Genomic DNA, 20,765 nt, shown 5'->3' on the forward strand with positions numbered 1-20,765 from the left:
TGGCTAGGGAGTGAGATCGGGCGAAAATGGAGCTTGGAGAAATAATGGAGCTTTAATGGTGGAAGAGGTGAGTCAACGGGGAAGAAGGAGACCCTTTATATAGTGTGTGGAAAAGATCCAACCGTTACCCACCAACCAGCCTGCGGCCAGCGGTACTACCGCGCCTGGCCAGCGGTACTACCGCAAGGCCGCGCGGTACTACTGCTTGCAACCAAGCGGTACTACCGCACGGCAGTGCGGTACTACCGTACCGTCCCATGGTACTGCTGCGACCCCAGCCAGGGAAACAGACGCAAGCTGGGGGCGGTACTTCCGCACGCGTGGTACTACCGCGCCCCCAATGCGGTACTACCGTAAGGCAAAAATCCCGTCCAGGGAGAAGGGGAACTTCCATGCCTACTTCTGCAAAAAAAAATGGAAGTAGCAAAAACTCGACACAGTAGTACTGCCGAGGGGCGGTACTACTGCCTGACCGCATAGCGCGGTACTACCGCACGGTGAAAGCGATACTACCGCGGCAGGTGCGGATGTAAAAAATTACATCCGCTCCTACTACCGCAAAGGGGCGGCACTAGCCTGGTGGGCAGCGGTAGTGCGGCTCCAGAGGAGCGGTACTACCGTGAGCACCAGCGGTACTACCGCGCCACCGCGCGGTACTACCGTGGATGCCCATGGTACTACCATTGATCCAGGAGCAGTACTACCGCAACCACATCAGCAGCCAGTCAAAGGAGGCAGGAAAAACGGAGGAAGCTCCAAGGAAGAAGGAGGGGATAAAAGGAGACGTGTACGTGATGATTCCACCCAAACCTTTCCAACGCGGACCCCCTCTTAATAGTACGGCTTTCCTACGACTCAAATCCACCAAAAAGAAACGTAGAAAAGACGCCGTCTTCGTCAGTCGTCAGTCTTCGAGGGGCACCCAATCGTCTTGTGCCTAGCAGAGAAGAGTCTGGAAAACTCATGGCACACGATTAGTCCGCAAATGCGTTGTCATCAATCCCCAAAACACTTAGGGATAAAAATGTCCTTACAATCTCCCCCTTTTTGGTGGATTGATGACAAAACGGGATTTGCACAAGGAAAAATACTATTGAGTAAAAGCAAACCCCTCCTCTCTATAATATAGACGGGCTCCCCCTAAATGTGTGCCACATAGATGAGCACGAATACTAGGAAGCGAGCTCCCCCTATATTATAGAGACAAGGCAAATTTATCACTAGACAAGATAGTACAAACATAAGATAACTAAGATAGATAGAGTGCATATGTCTTACACCATATGGAGGAAAGGTCTCGGAAGCACAAACCGAACTAAAGCAAACGAGGTCCAAACGACAAAGCAAACAAACACACCAAGCATGACACAACGCAAATCCCTACACTCTCTCCCCCTTTGGCATCGAGATGCCAAAAAAGGCAGAGAGGACACCTACACACGGGGTGGTTCAGGCAGAGAAGTCGTCCCACTGCTCCTCGTGCTCCTCGTCAGACTCAGCGGCGAGGATAGTCTCCTCCATGTCATCCTCTGAACTGGTCCACTTGTAGCCCTGCTTAGACATCGAGGCAGCCTCTGTGATGACTTCCTCAGACCCGCCAGACACATCCTCTCCAAAGAGCCTCATCACCTTCTTGTCACGACGGCGACTCTCCTTGTCAGTCACGTGAGCCCTGTACTGTCCCTTCGCCTGCATGCAGAAGAGAGTCTTCATCTTGTCCTTCAGCTTCTTGGCCCATGATGGCTCAGAGGAAGAAGTGGTGGACCTAGCAGCACGGTCCTCAGCAGTAGTCTCAGCAGCAGCAGCCTCCCTCTCACCAGCAGCCCTCCTAGCAGAAGATGCCTCAGCACGAGTAGTGGTGTTGGCCCAGTTGGGCTTGACGCGGAGGCTGATGGACTCATGGCGAATCCAGTCTGGTGCAAGGAACTCATCACCTGGATACGTCTTCTCCCAAGTGGCGGAGAGCAGCCGAAACAGGTACGGTCCATAGATAGGAACCTTGCGAGTGAACACCGCAAACCGAAGCTCACACCACATGATGTGAGAGACATCAAGTGGCTGAGTCTGAGAAGTACGTGCCTCTGCACACAAGAGCAACATGTCCACTAGATATCCATGAACCTTGTCCTTGTCGCCAATGCGTGGGAACAGAGTGTTGTGGAAGATGCGATGCATGATATCCAGAAAGGAGTTCAACACCCAAGATGACTTCCCATTGGGGAGTACCTTCTCAACAAGGAAGGGCTGAAGCTGGTTCTTGTTGGCAAAGACTCAGAGTTGGCATGGGGGCGGACGCCAACGGGGGTGTGAAGCCCGTCATCAGGAATGTGCAGCAGATCCATGAACTCTTTCCATGTAGCAGACAGCTGACGGCCATTGGTCATCCAAGTCATCCTCCGCTCCACCCCGGGATGAAAGTACACTGAGGCAAAGAACTAACAGATAAGCTCAGAGTCATAGTCAAGGTGAAAGGAGATCACCAGCTCAATAGCAAACTGCTCCACCAAGTCCAGAGCCTCTCCAAAATAGTCACGAAACTTGTCTTTCCGTAGGTGATGCATGTCTATCCACTTGACATCCACGTAGGTATTCTGCTTGTTCTTGATCACATCCAGATAGATGAGAGTCTGTTGCTTGGTCCAGAACAACTCGGTGCCTCTGAGGATAGCCCGAGGATTCACATAGGGATTGATCTTCCGGCGCTCGACATACTCAGTGGTTGAAATCTCGTCCATGCCCTTAGCCGGTTCCTTTTGCTTGCTGGCAACGGACTTGACATTGCGCTTGGGGGCATTGGAGCCCTCTGGGGCTTCATCTTGGGGGTTGCGCATACGCTTGGAGCCAGTGTCACGACTGGGATTGGAACGGCGAGAGCCACCACCTGAGACACAGAACGCAAAAACACCCACAACAGCCAAGAGAGATTAATGCAAAGACCACAACAAAGCAAGTGAAACAAGTATAAAGCACACATGATACATGCCTAGAGAGAGATTTGATCCCTACGGTAGTACTGCCAAGAGCCGCGGAGCTAAGAGAGTAGTACGGCTCTTAGACGCGGTAGTACCGTGCAAGATCATGGTAGTACCGTGTGTAGGAGCGGTAGTACGACTTTAGCACCGCGGCCGGCGCGGTAGTACCGCGTCTGCGGAGCGGTAGTACCGCACGGTACCGTAGTACCGCACCTGACGGGCGGTAGTACCGCACATCGGGCACGGTAGTACCGCACCGCGTCAGATCTGAACTGGTTCAAATCTAAGAAAGCCCGCGAAACCACGGCAGTACTACGGTTGGACAAAGCTACCACAAGACAGCATATCAAGTATGTTTCCTACGCATCACGACTCTCCTACATCCTACTCTTGCATAGATTTGGCCTAAAATCTCAAGAACAACAAGTTTCTCCCCAAAAGCCTAGAAGCAAAAGAACAGCCAAGAAAAAGAGGGATTTGGAGAAAAACCTTGGTCCATGGCAAGAGGAAGTGGTGGGGAACGATCCCACCGGTCGGAATCCGAGGAGAGTGGCCGGAGACGGAGATTCGGCGAGGGCCTCCGGCGCCGTTCTTGAGAGGGAGAGACGTGGAGAGAGAGACAATGAATGGGTATGGGGAGTTGTAACTCCCCTGCCCGAGTCATAACCCCCACGCGCCCTTGACGGCGCGGTAGTACCGTGCCCAGACACGGTAGTACCGCACAGTGCGGTACTTCCGAAGTACTGCACCAGAGCGGTAGTACCGTGCTGTGGCGCGGTAGTACCGTGCCTCCCAAAGCGGTAGTACCGCGCCCAGACGCGGTAGTACCGTGGGCTCAAGAAGATGCACGTTTTGAGCACGAAAAACTGGATCTTTGCACAAACCACTCCGAGCCAACACAACACCACAAGACCACGCAACACACAAAACCAGAAAGGCACACGACAAACGAACCAACCACGAGACACCACCTCTCCAAAAGAGAGGGCGGTGGCCGTAGCCACCTATGTTTGAGTCAATTGGTATGGCACCGCGAAGAATTATCCTTGGGTCCATGACCAAAACTCGTCTTTGAAGCACAAGTACCATCAAATATGGCTAATGTGAAAGACATGATTGATTTATGCATAATGGGGGGAGGGAGAGTTCATTGAGAGAACATCACTCCCCCTATGTCCATGCCTACATCTAAATAGGACAACACGTTGAGTATGATGGGGTGTGCAAGGGTTCAAGCAACATTGCTTGAATCGATGATATTTAGCTCATGCCTTAACTCGCGAAATCTTGCTTCATCCAAGGGCTTCGTGAAGATATCTGCAAGGTTATCATGAGTGTTGACGTAGTTGAGCTCGATCTCTCCTCGCCTAATGTGATCCCGGATCTCAATATGCTTTGTCTTGAAGTGTTGCACCGGGTTGAGAGAGATCTTGATGGCACTTTCATTGTCACACCAAAGAGGCACTTTGTCACAAGTGACACCATAATCCTTTAAATTTTGCCTCATCCATAAGAGTTGTGCACAACAACTACCAGCCGCAACATACTCCGCTTCGGTGGACGAGAGAGACACACAACTTTGCTTTTTGGAAGACCAACTTACCAAAGAGCAACCAAGGAATTGGCACCCTCCGGAAGTGGACTTCCTATCCACTTTGTCTCCCTCCCAATAGGAATCCGAGTACCCTACAAGCTTGAAGTTTGATCCTCTTGGGTACCATAAGCCAAAGTTTGGGGTATGAGCCAAATATCGAAAGATTCATTTGACTGCCACATAGTGACTTTCCTTAGGTGCGGCTTGAAACCGTGCACAAATTCCCACACTCAACATGATGTCCGGTCTAGATGCACAAAGGTAAAGCAAGGATCCAATCATGGAACGATATACCTTTTGATCCACCACTTTACCATTGGGATCTAAGTCAAGTTGGCACTTGGTGGGCATTGGAGTGGAAGCCGGCTTGACGTCACTTAGCTTGAATCTCTTGAGCATGTCTTGAGTGTATTTGGATTGATTGATGAAGGTTCCTTCTCTTCTTTGCTTCACTTCGAACCCTAGAAAGAACTTCAACTCTCCCATGGAGGACATCTTGAACTTTGAGGTCATGAGAGCGGCAAATTCCTCATTGAAAGCTTTGTTAGGAGAACCAAAGATAATATCATCAACATATAATTGGCACACAAACAACTCCCCTTTGACCTTCTTAGTAAAAAGAGTGGGGTCGATTAGCCCAACTTCAAAACCACGGTCTTGTAACAACTCGGTAAGGTGGTCATACCACGCACGTGGGGCTTGTTTAAGGCCATAGAGTGCCTTATCGAGTTGATACACATGATCGGGAAAGTAGGGATCCTCGAACCCGGGGGGTTGCTTGACATACACCAATTCATTAATGGGACCATTAAGAAAAGCACTCTTCACATCCATTTGTTGTAACTTAAAGTTATGATGAGAAGCATATGCAATCAACATGCGAATGGATTCAAGACGAGCAACGGGAGCAAAGGTTTCACCGTAGTCGATACTCTCGACTTGGGAGTAGCCTTGTGCTACCAAACGAGCCTTGTTGCGAATGATAATCCCATGGGAATCTTGCTTGTTCTTGAATATCCACTTGGTTCCAATGACATTGTGGTTCCCCGTTGGCCTTGGCACCAATCTCCACACTTTGTTGCGCTCGAAGTTGTTGAGTTCTTCGTGCATGGCATTGAGCCAATCCGGATCTTCTAGCGCCTCATAGACCTTGTGGGGTTCCACACAAGAGACAAACGCGTGATGCTCACAATAATTTGCTAATTGTCTACGAGTGCTTACCCCCTTTCTTAAGCTTCCAAGCACATTCATCATGAGATGATCCTTGGTGGAGATCTTGGAAGCAACCTTGGCGGCACGACGCTCTAATTCCTCCTCGGTGGTGAGTTGAGGAGCGGCTACTTGATCATCTTGAGCGCCGTCATGAACTTGTTCTTGATCTTGAACTTGCTCGGGGGAGAGAACTTGACCTTGGGCATCACTTGGTGTGTCCACACCGTCTTGAGTATGATCTAGCCCTTGGTCTTGTTCATGAGGTTGAGGGCCTTCACTTTGTTCTTCGGAAGTGTGTGGGCCTTGGGTTGGTGATGGCTCCACTTGAGTGGAGCATTGTCCTTCTCCTTCGGCCACAAGGGATTCCTCAATGGGTAGGATGAAACCAACACCCATTCTTCTTATGGCTTGAGGAGGAATTTCATCACTTACATCACAAGTGCCACTTTGCTCCACTTGGGAGCCGTTATTCTCATCAAAATCCATGTTACACATCTCCTCAATAAGTCCCGTGGATTTATTGAGGACACGGTAAGCATGAGAGTTTGTAGCATAACCAACAAATATGCCCTCATAAGCTCTAGCCTCAAATTTAGACAACCGAACACCTTTCTTGAGAATGAAACACTTACACCCGAATACCCGGAAGTACTTGAGGTTGGGCTTGTTACCGGTGAGTATTTCATATGGAGTCTTGTTCAAGCCCTTGCGGAGGTAGAGCCGATTTGATGCATGACACGCGGTGTTGATGGCTTCGGCCCAAAAGTTGTACGGAGACTTGAACTCCGCCATCATGGTCCTTGCTGCATCCATCAACGTCCGGTTCTTCCTCTCCGCAACACCGTTTTGTTGAGGGGTGTAGGGTGCGGAATATTGATGCTTGATTCCCTTGTCACTAAGAAACTCATCCAAGGTGTAGTTCTTGAACTCGGTGCCGTTGTCACTTCTTATTGTCAAGATCTTTGCATTGTGTTGACGTTGTGCTTCATTTGCAAAGTCAATGACGGTTTGTTGGGTCTCGCTTTTCCTCTTGAAGAAATACACCCACGTGTACCTTGAGTAGTCATCCACAATCACCAAGAAATACTTCCTACCTCCAAGACTATCGAAGGATGGAGGCCCAAAGAGATCCATGTGAAGGAGCTCCAACGGCCTCTTTGAATAAATGATAGTCGTGGGAGGGTGAGCCTTCTCATGTAGCTTTCCTTCGATACAGGCACTGCAAGCACGATCTTTAGCAAAATTAACATTCGTTAGTCCACGGACATGGTCCCCCTTGAGGAGACTTTGCAAAGATCTCATATTGACATGGGCTAAACGGCGATGCCAAAGCCATCCCACATCAACTTTAGCCATTAGGCATGTCGCGGTCTTAGTGGGTCGCTCCGAAAAGTTAGTCACATATAGACCGTTCTCGACATGCCCAACAAAGGCTACTTTAAGAGTCTTGCTCCACAAGAGGGCCACAGTATCGATATCAAAGAAAGTGGCAAAGCCCATGATAGCAAGTTGACGAACGGAAAGTAAATTGTATGCAAGGGACTCAACAAGCATGACCTTCTCGATCGTGAGATCATGATAGATGACCACTTTTCCAAGTCCCAATACCTTAGAAGATGAGGTGTCACCCCACTCGACATTGGTGGGCATAGATGGAACCTTGTGCACGTCCACCACCAAGTCCTTGCTTCCGGTCATATGATTTGTAGCTCCGCTATCGAGCAACCATGATCCACCACCGGAAGCAAACACCTACAAGAGATCAATGCTTGGTTTTAGGTACCCATTTTTTAATGGGTCCTTTGATGTTAGTAACAAGGGTCTTAGGAACCCAAATAGACCATTCAATGTACTCATGAAGAGAACCAACAAATTTGGCATAAACATGCCCATCACTAGCACGGCATAACACATAAGAAGGATTAAAATCGCCGGCTTTGTTTGGAGAGGTGACATTGCCCTTCTTGACTTTGTTCTTCTTCTTCTCCTCGGGGACACTCTCTCCCGCCCTCACAAAGGTTAGCATGAGGGGAGGAGGTCGTTTGGTCTTGTCATTCTTCTTCTTGTTCTTGGAGTCGGGGACGTACCCAACCCCTTCCTTGGCCACACCTCCCTTTTGGTTGATCAAGAGATCGTTGAGGTTCTTCTTGCCTTGTATGCAAGTCGCAAGACCTCTCTCAAGTTGCTCCTTCAACTTAGCATTTTCCTCAACAAGATGTATATGCTCACAACACGGGTTAGTAGCATTTGCATTATCAATTTGTTGGGGAACGTAGCATAAATTCAAAATTTTCCTACGTGTCACCAAGATCAATCTATGGATTCATCTAGCAACGAGGGAGGATTGGATCTACATACCCTTGTAGATCGCGCGCGGAAGCGTTCAAGAGAACGGGGTTGATGGAGTCGTACTCGTCGTGATTCAAATCACCGATGATCCTAGCGCCGAACGGACGGCACCTCCGCGTTCAACACACGTACGGAACGGAGACGTCTCCCATGCCTTGATCCAGCAAGGAGGAGGGAGAGGTTGATGGAGATCCAGCAGCACGACGGCGTGGTGGAAGTAGCGGGATTCCAACAGGGCTTCGCTAAGCGCTGCGGGAGGAGGAAGATGTGTCACGGGAGGGAGAGGGAGGCGCCAGGCCTTAGATTGGTTTGCTCCTCCTTTTCCCCACTATATATAGGGCCAAGGGAGAGGGGGAGGCGCAGCCCTTTCCCCTTCCTCCAAGGAAGGGTGCGGCCAAGGGTGGGGAGGAGTCCATCCTCCCTAAGGCACCTCGGAGGTGCCTTCCCCTTTTAGGACTCTCCCCTTTTTCTCTTCTCTTGGCGCATGGGCCTCTAGGGGCTGGTGCCCTTGGCCCATATAGGCCAAGGCACACCCCCTACAGCCCATGTGGCACCCCGGGGCAGGTGGCCCCACCCGGTGGACCCCCGGGACCCTTCCGGTGGTCCCGGTACAATACCGGTGACCCCGAAACTTGTCCCGATGGCCGAAATAGCACTTCCTATATATAATTCTTTACCTACGGACCATTCCGGAACTCCTCGTGACGTCCGGGATCTCATCCGGGACTCCGAACAACTTTCGGGTTACCGCATACTAATATCTCTATAACCCTAGCGGCACCGAACCTTAAGTGTGTAGACCCTACGGGTTCGGGAGACATGCAGACATGACCGAGACGTTCTCCGGTCAATAACCAACAGCGGGATCTGGATACCCATGATGGCTCCCACATGTTCCACGATGATCTCATCGGATGAACCACGTTGTCAAGGACTTAATCAATCCCGTATACAATTCCCTTTGTCTAGCGGTATTGTACTTGCCCGAGATTCGATCGTCGGTATACCGATACCTTGTTCAATCTCGTTACTGGCAAGTCTCTTTACTCGTTCCATAACACATCATCCCGTGATCAACTCCTTGGTCACATTGCGCATATGATGATGTCCTACCGAGTGGGCCCAGAGATACCTCTCCGCTTACACGGAGTGACAAATCCCAGTCTCGATTCATGCCAACCCAACAGACACTTTCGGAGATACCTGTAATGCACCTTTATAGTCACCCAGTTACGTTGTGACGTTTGATACACCCAAAGCATTCCTACGGTATCCGGGAGTTGCACAATCTCATGGTCTAAGGAAATGATACTTGACATTAGAAAAGCTATAGCATACGAACTACACGATCTAGTGCTATGCTTAGGATTGGGTCTTGTCCATCACATCATTCTCCTAATGATGTGATCCCGTTATCAACGACATCCAATGTCCATGGTTAGGAAACCGTAACCATCTATTGATCAACGAGCTAGTCAACTAGAGGCTTACTAGGGACATGGTGTTGTCTATGTATCCACACATGTATCTGAGTTTCCTGTCAATACAATTATAGCATGGATAATAAACGATTATCATGAACAAGGAAATATAATAATAACCAATTTATTATTGCCTCTAGGGCATATTTCCAACACAATTAAAACCATATGAGGAAAAATTGCTTTCTCCTTAGTTAGCTTCACTTGGAGTTGATCATGAGACTCCTTGAGACTAGCGTGAATACCCTTCAAGGCCTTGTGGGCCTTGTCAAGTATATCAAACTCCTCTTTGAGTCTAGCAAGATCAACCCCGAGTTTGGCCTTCTCGGAATTTAGCACACGAGAAACAATGAGGGCATGATCATAATCTTTCTCTAACTTAGCATGATCAACGTTGTGTGACTCCTCAAGAGCCAAACGAAGACCACGCTCTTCCTCAAGAGCATTGGAAAGATCCGAAATCTCATCGGCATAGTCACGACTATGCCCTTCCATCTTAGAGATGGTGTCTTCGTGAGCCTCGATCATGTCATTGGCCTCACCAAGTTGTTCCAAGAGAGCAACAAAGTGCTTCTTGGATTTTCCCTTGAGTTTGCCCATAAAGGCCTCAAACTCGTTAGCCTCCACATTAGCTCCCTCAAATTCATTAATGCTATCCGTTGGGGAAGGATGATTAATGATGGTAGTTTTGATGTTGGAGGTTACCTTGTTGGTGGCTTTAGCCATGAGGCACTTGGCGATGATGCTCTCGTTGGGTGAGTCGAAGAGAGACACCCGTGACGTTGTTGCAATGGCAACGGAGGCCATGGCAACTGACTCATCATCTTCATCATCGTCATCATCCTCATTGTACTCTTCTTGCACAACCAAGGCCTTGGGAGGAGTCTTCTTGGTGAAGTTGTTCTTGTTGGGGAACGACTTGGCCTTGTCCTTTCAGATGAGTTTGCCACCATTGTCTTCCCTCTTCTCATACGGGCATTCCGCAACGAAATGACTCACATTGCCGCAATTGTAGCAAGTCCTTACACGTTGCTTGCCCCTTGTGCCACTCGAGTTGTTTTTGCTAAAGTTGGGCCTTGAGTTTTTCTTGCTCCAAAATTGCCTTGAAGCAAGTGCCATGTGTTCATGATATGCATACTTCGTATCTTCGGGGTTGCTCTCCTCTTCTTCCTCTTCTTCTTCTTCCACGGTGAGCTTGGCCTTCAAAGCAAGGTTAGGCTTCTTTGCCCGTTGAGAACGGAGAACCGCATTGTCGGCGGTCTTGTCCAAAATGTTCATGGCCACAAACTCATCCAACACTTCGCTTGAGGTCAAAGTGTGGAAGTCTGGTCTTTGACGAATGACGGAGGACATGGCCTTGTGGTAGGGCATCATTGCCTTGAGGAATTTGCGCTTGATCCAATTGTCATCCGTGTCCTTGCTCCCGTGATCTCGTAGTGAGACCGCGAGTTTGGATACTCTCCGATAAAGCTCACGAGGTTCTTCATCTTCCTTCATTGCAAACTCATCGGCCTCATCTTGTACCACTTCATAGTTGGAGCGTTGAATGCTTGCGCTTCCCCGGTAGAGAGACACGACACAATGCCATGCATTTTTGGCCAAGGCGAAGGGACGAAGATGAGGTAGGTCTTCGGGTGGAATTGCATCTTGAATGATGAAGAGAGCATTCTCATTGAATTGATTGTCCGCGGCTTCTCGAGGAGTGAAGTTGCTTGGATCATGTGGATAGAAACATTCTTCAATGATTCTCCAAAGGTTAGTGTTCACATGATTTAAATGACGTTTAAAGCGGTAAACCCAAGAATCAAAATCCTCATTTTTCACAATCTTAGGAGGAGGACCGGCATGATTCAAATGAGTGGAAGGAACAGGTCCACCATAAACAAGTGGTGGTTCCACATGGGCAAAGATGTCGGTGCCATTCTTGCCACTAGAAGAAGGAGCCTTTTCACTACTAGCTTCCCCCTTGTCGGGGATAGCATCCGACACCTTGTTGGCGGGATCCCCCACTTTCAACGGTGCGGTGGATAGTTTAAGCCCCTCAAGAAATTTAGTAAACATGCTTTCAACTTTGGTCATCATGGAGGTTTTCAATGTCTCCGAGGCTACATTGAACTCCTCACGAGAGACCGAAGTTCCCCCATCGCCCGTAGACGAGATACGATTCACACCGGAGTGTTCCTCCGCACCGTCTACGGTATCAACCATACTCTTCGGACGGTAAAGTCCTTAATAAAGAGACGAGGCTCTGATACCAATTGAAAGGATCGATATGGTTGACTAGAGGGGGGGGTGAATAGGCAACTAACAATTTTTAGCTTTTCTTTAGCAATTTAAACTTTGCATCAAAGTAGGTTGTCTATATATGCAACTAGATGAGCAACCTATATGATGCAACACGAATAGGAACACAAGCAAGCAAGATATATGAGACAAATAAGCTACACAAGTAAAGGCACGAGATAACCAAGAGTGGAGACGGTGGAGACGAGGATGTGTTGCCGAAGTTCCTTCCCTTTGAGAGGAAGTCATCTCCGTTGGAGCGGTGTGGAGGCACAATGCTCCCCAAGAAGCCACTAGGGCCACCGTAATCTCCTCACGCCCTCACACAATGCGAGATGCCGTGATTCCACTATTGGTGCCCTTGGAGGCGGCGACCGAACCTTTACAAACGAGGTTGAGGCAATCTCCACAACTCAATTGGAGGCTCCCAACGACACCACGAAGCTTCACCACAATGGACTATGGCTTCGCGGTGACCTCAACCGTCTAGGATGCTCAAACACCCAAGAGTAACAAGACCCGCAAGGGATTAGTAGGGGGAATCAAATATCTCTTGGTGGAAGTGTAGATCGGGGCCTTCTCAACCACTCCCGAGCAAATCAACAAGTTTTGTTGGCTAGGGAGTGAGATCGGGCGAAAATGGAGCTTGGAGAAATAATGGAGCTTTAATGGTGGAAGAGGTGAGTCAACGGGGAAGAAGGAGACCCTTTATATAGTGTGTGGAAAAGATCCAACCGTTACCCACCAACCAGCCTGCGGCCAGCGGTACTACCGCGCCTGGCCAGCGGTACTACCGCAAGGCCGCGCGGTACTACTGCTTGCAACCAAGCGGTACTACCGCACGGCAGTACGGTACTATCGTACCGTCCCACGGTACTGCTGCGACCCCAGCCAGGGAAACAGACGCAAGCTGGGGGCGGTACTTCCGCACGCGTGGTACTACCGCGCCCCCAATGCGGTACTACCATAAGGCAAAAATCCCGTCCAGGGAGAAGGGGAACTTCCGTGCCTACTTCCGCAAAAAAAACAGAAGTAGCAAAAACTCGACATAGTAGTACTGCCGAGCGGCGGTACTACTGCCTGACCGCATAGCGCGGTACTACCGCGGCAGGTGCGGATGTAAAAAATTACATCCGCTCCTACTACCGCAAAGGGCGGCACTAGCCTGGTGGGCAGCGGTAGTGCGGCTCCAGGGGAGCGGTACTACCGTGAGCACCAGCGGTACTACCGTGGATGCCCATGGTACTACCGTTGATCCAGGAGCAGTACTACCGCAACCACATCAGCAGCCAGTCAAAGGAGGCAGGAAAAACGGAGGAAGCTCCAAGGAAGGAGGGGATAAAAGGAGACGTGTACGTGATGATTCCACCCAAACCTTTCCAACACGGACCTCCTCTTAATAGTACGGCTTTCCTACGACTCAAATCCACCAAAAAGAAACGTAGAAAAGACGTCGTCTTCGTCAGTCTTCGAGGGGCACCCAATCATCTTGTGCCTAGCAGAGAAGAGTCTGGAAAACTCATGGCACACGATTAGTCCGCAAATGCGTTGTCATCAATCACCAAAACACTTAGGGATAAAAATGTCCTTACAACCATTTATAATACTTCATTGTCAGTTTGATTGAACTCTATCTCTTGTAAAGTGCTTGTGGCAGGAACCCGGGAATAATTACTGTGAATACTACGTTTGCGAGTTTATCTACAACGCGACTTGCAAAAATAATCAGGGCTACTCTAAAAGACAATTTGAAGTGCATAAGCAATAATATTCACATTTCATTTTATTATACCATCATTTGTGTTGAGTTTCATTCATATATATGTATTGACCCCCTTCTTCAAATTAGACGTGGCAGATGCCTGATGAACTCCTACCACAAGATTGCATACGAGCAATTCAAAAGGAATTAGCGGGATTCTTTCTTGACCACGTCATCAGTAAAGCTGGAGAATACCATGTGGAATTTGAGTTCAGAAGTTAAGGGATTGTAAAAGATCTTAATATTGTATATATGTAGCCAGTACCATTGGATAGATATACGAAAACTTGCTGTTCGACCAATCTCTCGGAGAAGGAGAGGTTGATCACTTCTCTTTGTATATGTTCATGACGATCTTCTGTACTTAATAGTTTCCTTCATTTGCTTACTAGCTAGTGTGTCGAGTCCTCTTTATACGTATAGTACGTAGCATCGACCAAGCACGTAGATAAGAGAAGACACTTCTCTCTATTAGCTAGCTAACACAATTAATATATGAAACCCCTACATTAACCCTACAAAACCACCAAAACCCCCAACCCCCCTCCCCCTTTAAAAAAACAAAAAACAAAAACCCCACCCCCTGAATTGCTGACGCGTGATGCCTTTTGGTCCCGATTGGTGCTACCAACCGGGACAAAAGGCCCCCCTGCCTGGACAAGCCGCAGTGGCCACGTGAAGCCCCATCTGTCCCGGTTCGTATAAGAACCAGGACTAAAGTTATTGGGCTTTAGTGCCAACCCTTTAGTCCCGGTTCCCGAATCAGAACAAATGGGCCTTATGAACCGGGACAAATGGGTCTTTTTCTACTAGTGTGGCACCCACACAGCCGCGATCTAGCACCGTCGTTCCAGCACCGCCAGCAACCACAACCGTCTGCCGGCCTGCGACGCCCGCAGCCGGCTACCATGCTATCGGGCCACCCATCAGCTTTGGATCCCCATTGAGCCGCCATGGAGGGCGCACCCAGCCGAGCCAGACCGCATGGCCACCGCCGCTGTTGTTGATGTATAAATGCATAGCCCATCTTTCTCCATCGGCTCGACCTTTTGGGTGAACTGGCTGGGGCATGCAGTTCTACATGATATCAAAACCCAAAGGTCTAATTTTCAAGCAAAGGTTTCCCTAAAAAAATTGCAAGCAAGTTAGTACCAGTTTAACTAGCTAAGCAGACCACAGCCATCCCCCTCACAAAGTCGCATCTATCTTCCAACAACTAGCCAACCATGTCGTCGTCCTTCTGCGAGTGGGAGAAGACCAACGGCATCGTCCATCTGAAGCTCACCGGAGCCGACGGCCATCACTACCTAACCGACGAGGGTCTCAAGGAGCTCTGCAGCGAGCTTGCCAAGATCCGCGAGGACGCAGCGTCCGGGCCATGCCGTGCCCTCATCACCACCTCGTCCCCGGGCTCCTTCTGCGACGGCATCGACTACGATGACCTCAAGAGAAGCATGAACCCGGCGGAGCAGGCCAAAGCCCTGTCGGACGGCATGGCCGCGGTGATAAAGGAGCTCCTGGAGATGCCGATGCTGACGGTGTGCGCCGCCACGGGCGACGCGGCGTCCCTGGGGCTGGCCCTGGCGCTTGCGCACGACGACCTCGTCGTCCTCAGCGACGCGTCCTACAGGCTCGGCATGGTGGAGGACGGCGTCGCCGTGCAGCCGCACATCGCCTCGCTGGTCCGGGAGAAGACGGACCGGTGGTACACGCTGACCACGCTCAAGTCACGGTGGCGCAGCGGCAACTGGATGAGGAAATGGTATTTCGCCGACTGTGAAGCCGGCACTCCAGATGGTGTGCTGGTCGAGGCCAAGAAGCTGGTCGAGGAATGGGCCGGCAGCGACGGCGAGGTGCATGCCGACATGAGGAAGCAGCTGTACCGGGAGTCCTGGAATGCAGTCTCAGTTCTCCAGCTAGTTCCTGAATGAACTATGAACTACAGTAGCTATGCTTGCAGCACGTTAGCCGTCCTTAATTTGTTCCTCCCTACTACTTCCTTGAAATTCGAAATTGACCATTCCATATTGTCTTGTAATAACTTTTGCGTTGCGGGGTGTCACTTCATATTCAGGTTGGCTAGATGATCATTTCATCGCAATTTGTGTATTATGTACCAAATTTAATTATGCATCATCGGTCTTGTAAGTTGAACTGTCAATTGTTATCGTCTTGTGCGATAATAAGGTAATTGAATGTTTGGGCTTTCGATTTTGGAGTTTTTTTTATGACAAATTGACTTCATGGCCGAGAATTGGATCTAGAGTAACTTATCATTTTTTGAGGGAACTAAGTTTGTTATTTGTTGCAAAACATAGGGTCTATTAGAAAAAAAAGTCAAATATTATAGATTTGATCATATTTGGAGAAAAAATATCGATATTTATAAAAACAAATCACTACAATTAGATCCATCACAAGATATATTTTCATATTTTATTTTTGGGTGATACGGATCTTGTTATTTTTCACTATAACGTTTTTCAAAGATGGAGTTTTTTACATTAATTATTTTTAATAAATCATATATTTTGGAACGGACAGTATATTTTCTCAGCTAGCTACTCTAATTTCTAAATGGAGTGTGCTTCCCTCTCTTTGTAATGTATTAAATGGTAAGAAATCATTAAATTTTTAAATCTTATTTATCCTGATACGAAGAGGATGATCTTCTGTATAAGATTTTGCATTTTGAGTCACGTCATTGTTACATTCATCTTCCTCCTTTTGTATTTCTACTTCTCATAAAAATCCGTATGTAATTTGTCTAGCCATATTTTGTATAGTCATAGTAGTACTGCATACTTATATAGTATTCGTCTAAAAAAGCCGTTTGATATACTTATATAACCTTTGAGCGTGGAGGGGCAGCGAAAGGGACCAAAATAGTAAGCTAGATCTTCACAAGTATTACAACAAACACCTTGTGTCATGTAGAAAATCTGAACCATATCATGAAATCCACAAGTATGAAATTATCCAATATTGCCACAGCAATATACTTGCAAGAGAAGCTCGCTACAATATTAATACCCCAACATAATCATCAACATCTGAAGGAACTCATGTATGGCGTGCCTCCAATGTCAACACAAAGAAACCATGCCAAACTTGACCAATAAGCACCAATAACAAGCAAGCACTTGAGCAGCAACCAATATGACAAGAGAAACACCAAATTTATTGGAGATACAAAGATTTACGTGGAAATCCCTTGCGGGGAAGAAACCATGGGCGACAGCGAGCAATCTTCCACTATAAAAATGAATCCGGTACAAGGTGGAAGCCAACTAGAAGGGGAGGCTCCAAATCCCCAATTTTAGCACTCAGATTTTGCGTGGATTTGTAGATCAAATGGGCTCACTTCTCTCCTAACCCTAGAGCTCCCACTAGAACAGAAAAAATTCAACTCCCTATCTATTCCCGAGCTAGCTGAAGAAGCCTAAATAATGAACCTTCCAAAGAGCCTCCTCAGCTTGGTAACAATGTCAAACAATCCCATCGTGGGCTGTTATGAAAGTTTCAATGGCCAAAAAAGCCCCCAAATGGTTAAGTAAGAGCTGCACATTACCACATAACCCCACCGTGGACTCAGATATGGAGCAGCGGTATCTCTTCTCCCATCTCTTGCCGCAGCAGGATCCCAAACTAAGAGCTAGCTAGCTAGCTAATTATAGTACTCCACAAGCAATGAGCTTTTGCCGCCTAGAGTCCAGGGGCAATGGCTTCTTGGTCCTCACGATGGCCAGCGCCGACGAGCACAACTACCTGACCGAGGAAGCCATCACGGAACTCGTCGAGGTGCTCAAGAAAGTCGGGAACAACGCGGAGGCGAAAGGCCTGGTGACCACCTGCGAGGCCGGCACGTTCTGCGCCGGCCTGGACTACGACCACCACGCGGAGTCGGAGGAGCAGGCCGAGCACCTGGCGGGACGCGTCGCCGAGGTGATCCGCCTGCTGCTCGAGCTTCCCGTGCCAACCGTGGCCGCCGTGCGCGGCAACGCGACGTCGCTGGGCCTCGCGCTGGCGCTCGCGCACGACCACTGCTTCGTATGGGACCACGCTGTGCTCGGCCTCCCAGAGGCGCGGCGCGGGCGCCGGCTGCCAGACTACGTGGCCACGCTCCTGCGTGACAAGCTGTCCTTCGCGCGGCTGCGGAAGCTGCTGATGCTCAGGTCGCAGACGTGCACCGGCAAGGAGCTCGCCGGAACGTGGTGGTCCACGCACGGCGCGGACGGCAACCGGCAGGTGGTGCTTGACAAAGCCGTCGACCTGCTGTACGATGTCCAGGTCGGGGACGGGGCCAATTTCGCCAAGACGAGGCAGATGCTGTGCGCCGAGACCTGCGCCGCTGTGGGCATCACCATCACCATGGAGAAGCACAAACCGCAGCCGACTCCCGCAGAGCTAGACAGGTTTGTATGTTCTTCTCATACCTACCACGCTTAGCCGGACAGAGATCTAGTGACATGCCTTCAGCATGTCACGCCGTAACATGGCCCTTGGATCTGAAATAGACAGCCCAGATCGATCACTGCAGCAGAAAACACTATAGGCGTGGTCCTATAGACAAATCACTGTAGATGTTGTAATGTAGATGTACTGTTGACTCGTACTGTTCATATCAAACCTGACCGTTGGACCCCATTCTGATGGATTGGAGAGGGGGGGGCAAAGGCACCATACTGTTCATGGGTGACATGTCCATGGCGTGTTACTAGATCTCAATCCCGCTTAACCATGCTCAAGCAAGCAAGTTTGCCAGTTACAATTAAGGTTTTGTAGTATCAGTTTTGCTAAAGTGCATCTAGATATACCTTAAGTATTGCATATCTAAGTCCCATATCATTGTTTTTATGCGGAAATTCATGCTAACTTTTTTTTATCTTTTTTCTTTTTCTTACTAATTTAATTGAGTCACTTAGATGTGCAATAATTAGCTTCTAGTATATTTCGAACACAGCAACAAATTATATATGTATACTGTCCAAATGGGTGCACCATAATTTGGCGGATACGTTTTGTCATGCCGATAATCCATCCCTCGAAAATGTCCTAATTTTCCATCTTGTTCATGATTGCAGTCATAAAGCAGCGGGGCCATCTCGGACATCTGTTATAACAGAAAAGATGGCTAAATGGTAATGGTGAACACACCTTTTTTCCTTCTTATAACCACGGTGATCAGTAATGCATACTCCTTTTGTTAAAAAAGTTAAACCCTCGACTAGGACGTGAATACTTTTAAGATAACTTCATTTTTTTTCTCCTAATGAAATCGGCAGAGCTCCTGCCTTGTGTGTAAAAAAAAGAGATTACTTCTTCATAGTTGCAGGAGTTAGTGTGCATGCTTCAGAAAGAAAAGCAAAAATGCCTAACTGAAAGTTAGTTCTCAGTTTAGCCACCATACTTCTACATAGTTTTTCGAATCTATGTGCGGCCACTTCTGTTATTTCATCATCACTTTTGAGGGGTTTTCAAATACTCCAATATAACATAGCACCTGCGCGAAAGTTTCTTATCTTTTTGCCCCCCTTCTCCATATTTTTGCCCGCTTGTTACCTTATTTGGATATTCCTTCTTTTAGACATTTTGGTGCATTCAATTCATCTGTACCTGTCGTGCTTTGTCAGACCTGAAACATTTGAACAAAAAGGAAGGAAATGTATTTTTTCTCTGTCGGAGAATTTATTGGACTGGTTTTTGAGATATACACATTGTAGTTACCGAAGCAATAAATATTCCATCTGAAAGATGTAATCAAATCTCTATCTCTTTTTCGTGTCAAGCAGGCACAATCATGAACCGTTCGTGGATATGTACAAGGATGGATCGTGAAATGAGTACATGAACAGGAAAGAAGTGATGACCATGCATGTAAATTTGCATTCACATATTGTGGGGTAACCTGCTCCCGAGCTTTGATCTATTTAAGCATGCATGGACTGTAATAATTGGGAAGTTTTCTATCAAATTATCGCACTTTCATATGAATCAGGACTTTGCTTTAACATTCATTAGATATTGTGAAATTTCATGGAACATTACATATCTGCAAAGTTTTCTACCACTACTACATAATGGGGCTAAGAAGACACATCTACTGTACGCCCTGGACCGAACTATGTGTGATACACAGACAGTTCAAGGAAAAAAACACGTGTGATGTTGTAATATCACACAGTTCAAAAATGCAATCGTGTGCGATGTTGTGCAAATATTTTTGAGAAACATGTTTGTGTGATGTAGCTTATCATTGCACATGATTCTAAAAAACACAAGCATATGTGATGCTTTGCACACGGTTATGACAAAAAAAAAATGTGTGCAATGTAGATTATTACTGCACACTCTTTCAAAAATGCAACCGTACTTCATGTCTTGCTCATGCTTTTTATTAAAAAAAACATGTGTGCAATGTAACCTATCATTGCACACAGTTTATACGATGAAACCGTGTGCGATGACTTGCACAGTTTTTTTTAAGTGTGTCGATATAGCCTGTCACCGCACACATTTTTAAAAACGCAACCATGTGTGACGCCTTACATAACACTTTTTCCAAGAAAATTTGTTTTTGTGATAAGTTTGAATCTACAGCGAGGCGAACAAGGGTGCCAATGCATGGCAAGCCACCAGCATGAAGGGTGGCGCACATCCTCCCGACAAGGAAGCGTAGGCTGCCACCCCCCCCCCCCCCCCCCCCCACACACACACACACACATCTCACCGACTAGATCTAGACGCCCAGAGCTCGCACAATAATGTCATCGCTGCAGCCCGAAACTAAACCACGGGCACCACCGCCACCGAGCTTCCTAGGCGGAGGAGAGACGAGTCGGCACCATGGATGTGTGCGCCCCGAGCGAGGAACGACCCGCTGCTACCGTCCGCAGCACATGCTTAGCCCAGCTACATTATTCCACGGAGGCAGGCGGGCTGGGGGAGAGGGAGGGGCCGGGCTGGCCAACGGCAAGTGTCCCCTCATTCGTCTGGGAGCGACGCGGGATCAGGTTCAGTTTTACTACGATTATGTCCGTGAAGAGAGGATGTTTATTCTAACAATGATGTTATATATTCATATAAATTAGACTTTCAATTCAAAGATGTAG

At 48.2% G+C, this 20,765-nt stretch overlaps 2 protein-coding genes across 3 annotated transcripts; both read left to right on the forward strand.

The window, feature by feature from the left end:
- Positions 1-14,694: 14,694 nt before the first annotated feature.
- On the forward strand, positions 14,695-15,867 carry LOC125535149 (enoyl-CoA delta isomerase 2, peroxisomal). The gene has a single exon (XM_048698225.2). It carries the CDS (start codon positions 14,880-14,882, stop codon positions 15,582-15,584), a length of 705 nt encoding a protein of 234 aa, XP_048554182.1. The 5' UTR covers positions 14,695-14,879; the 3' UTR covers positions 15,585-15,867.
- Positions 15,868-16,875: 1,008 nt separating this feature from the next.
- LOC125542376 (enoyl-CoA delta isomerase 2, peroxisomal) lies at positions 16,876-19,670 on the forward strand. 2 transcript variants are annotated; one of them, XM_048705398.2, is made up of 3 exons: positions 16,876-18,068; positions 18,738-18,794; positions 19,443-19,670. In XM_048705398.2, exons 1-3 carry the CDS (start codon positions 17,344-17,346, stop codon positions 19,489-19,491), a joined length of 831 nt encoding a protein of 276 aa, XP_048561355.1. In that variant the 5' UTR covers positions 16,876-17,343; the 3' UTR covers positions 19,492-19,670. The 2 variants fall into 2 exon arrangements, with proteins under 2 accessions (XP_048561355.1, XP_048561364.1); XM_048705407.2 differs by having other exon boundaries at positions 16,883-18,068; positions 19,446-19,670.
- Positions 19,671-20,765: the final 1,095 nt, after the last annotated feature.

The sequence above is a fragment of the Triticum urartu genome, chromosome 1A, assembly GCF_056163025.1.
Source record: "Triticum urartu cultivar PI428250 chromosome 1A, HENAU_Tu73, whole genome shotgun sequence".
Taxonomy (NCBI): Eukaryota; Viridiplantae; Streptophyta; class Magnoliopsida; order Poales; family Poaceae; genus Triticum; species Triticum urartu.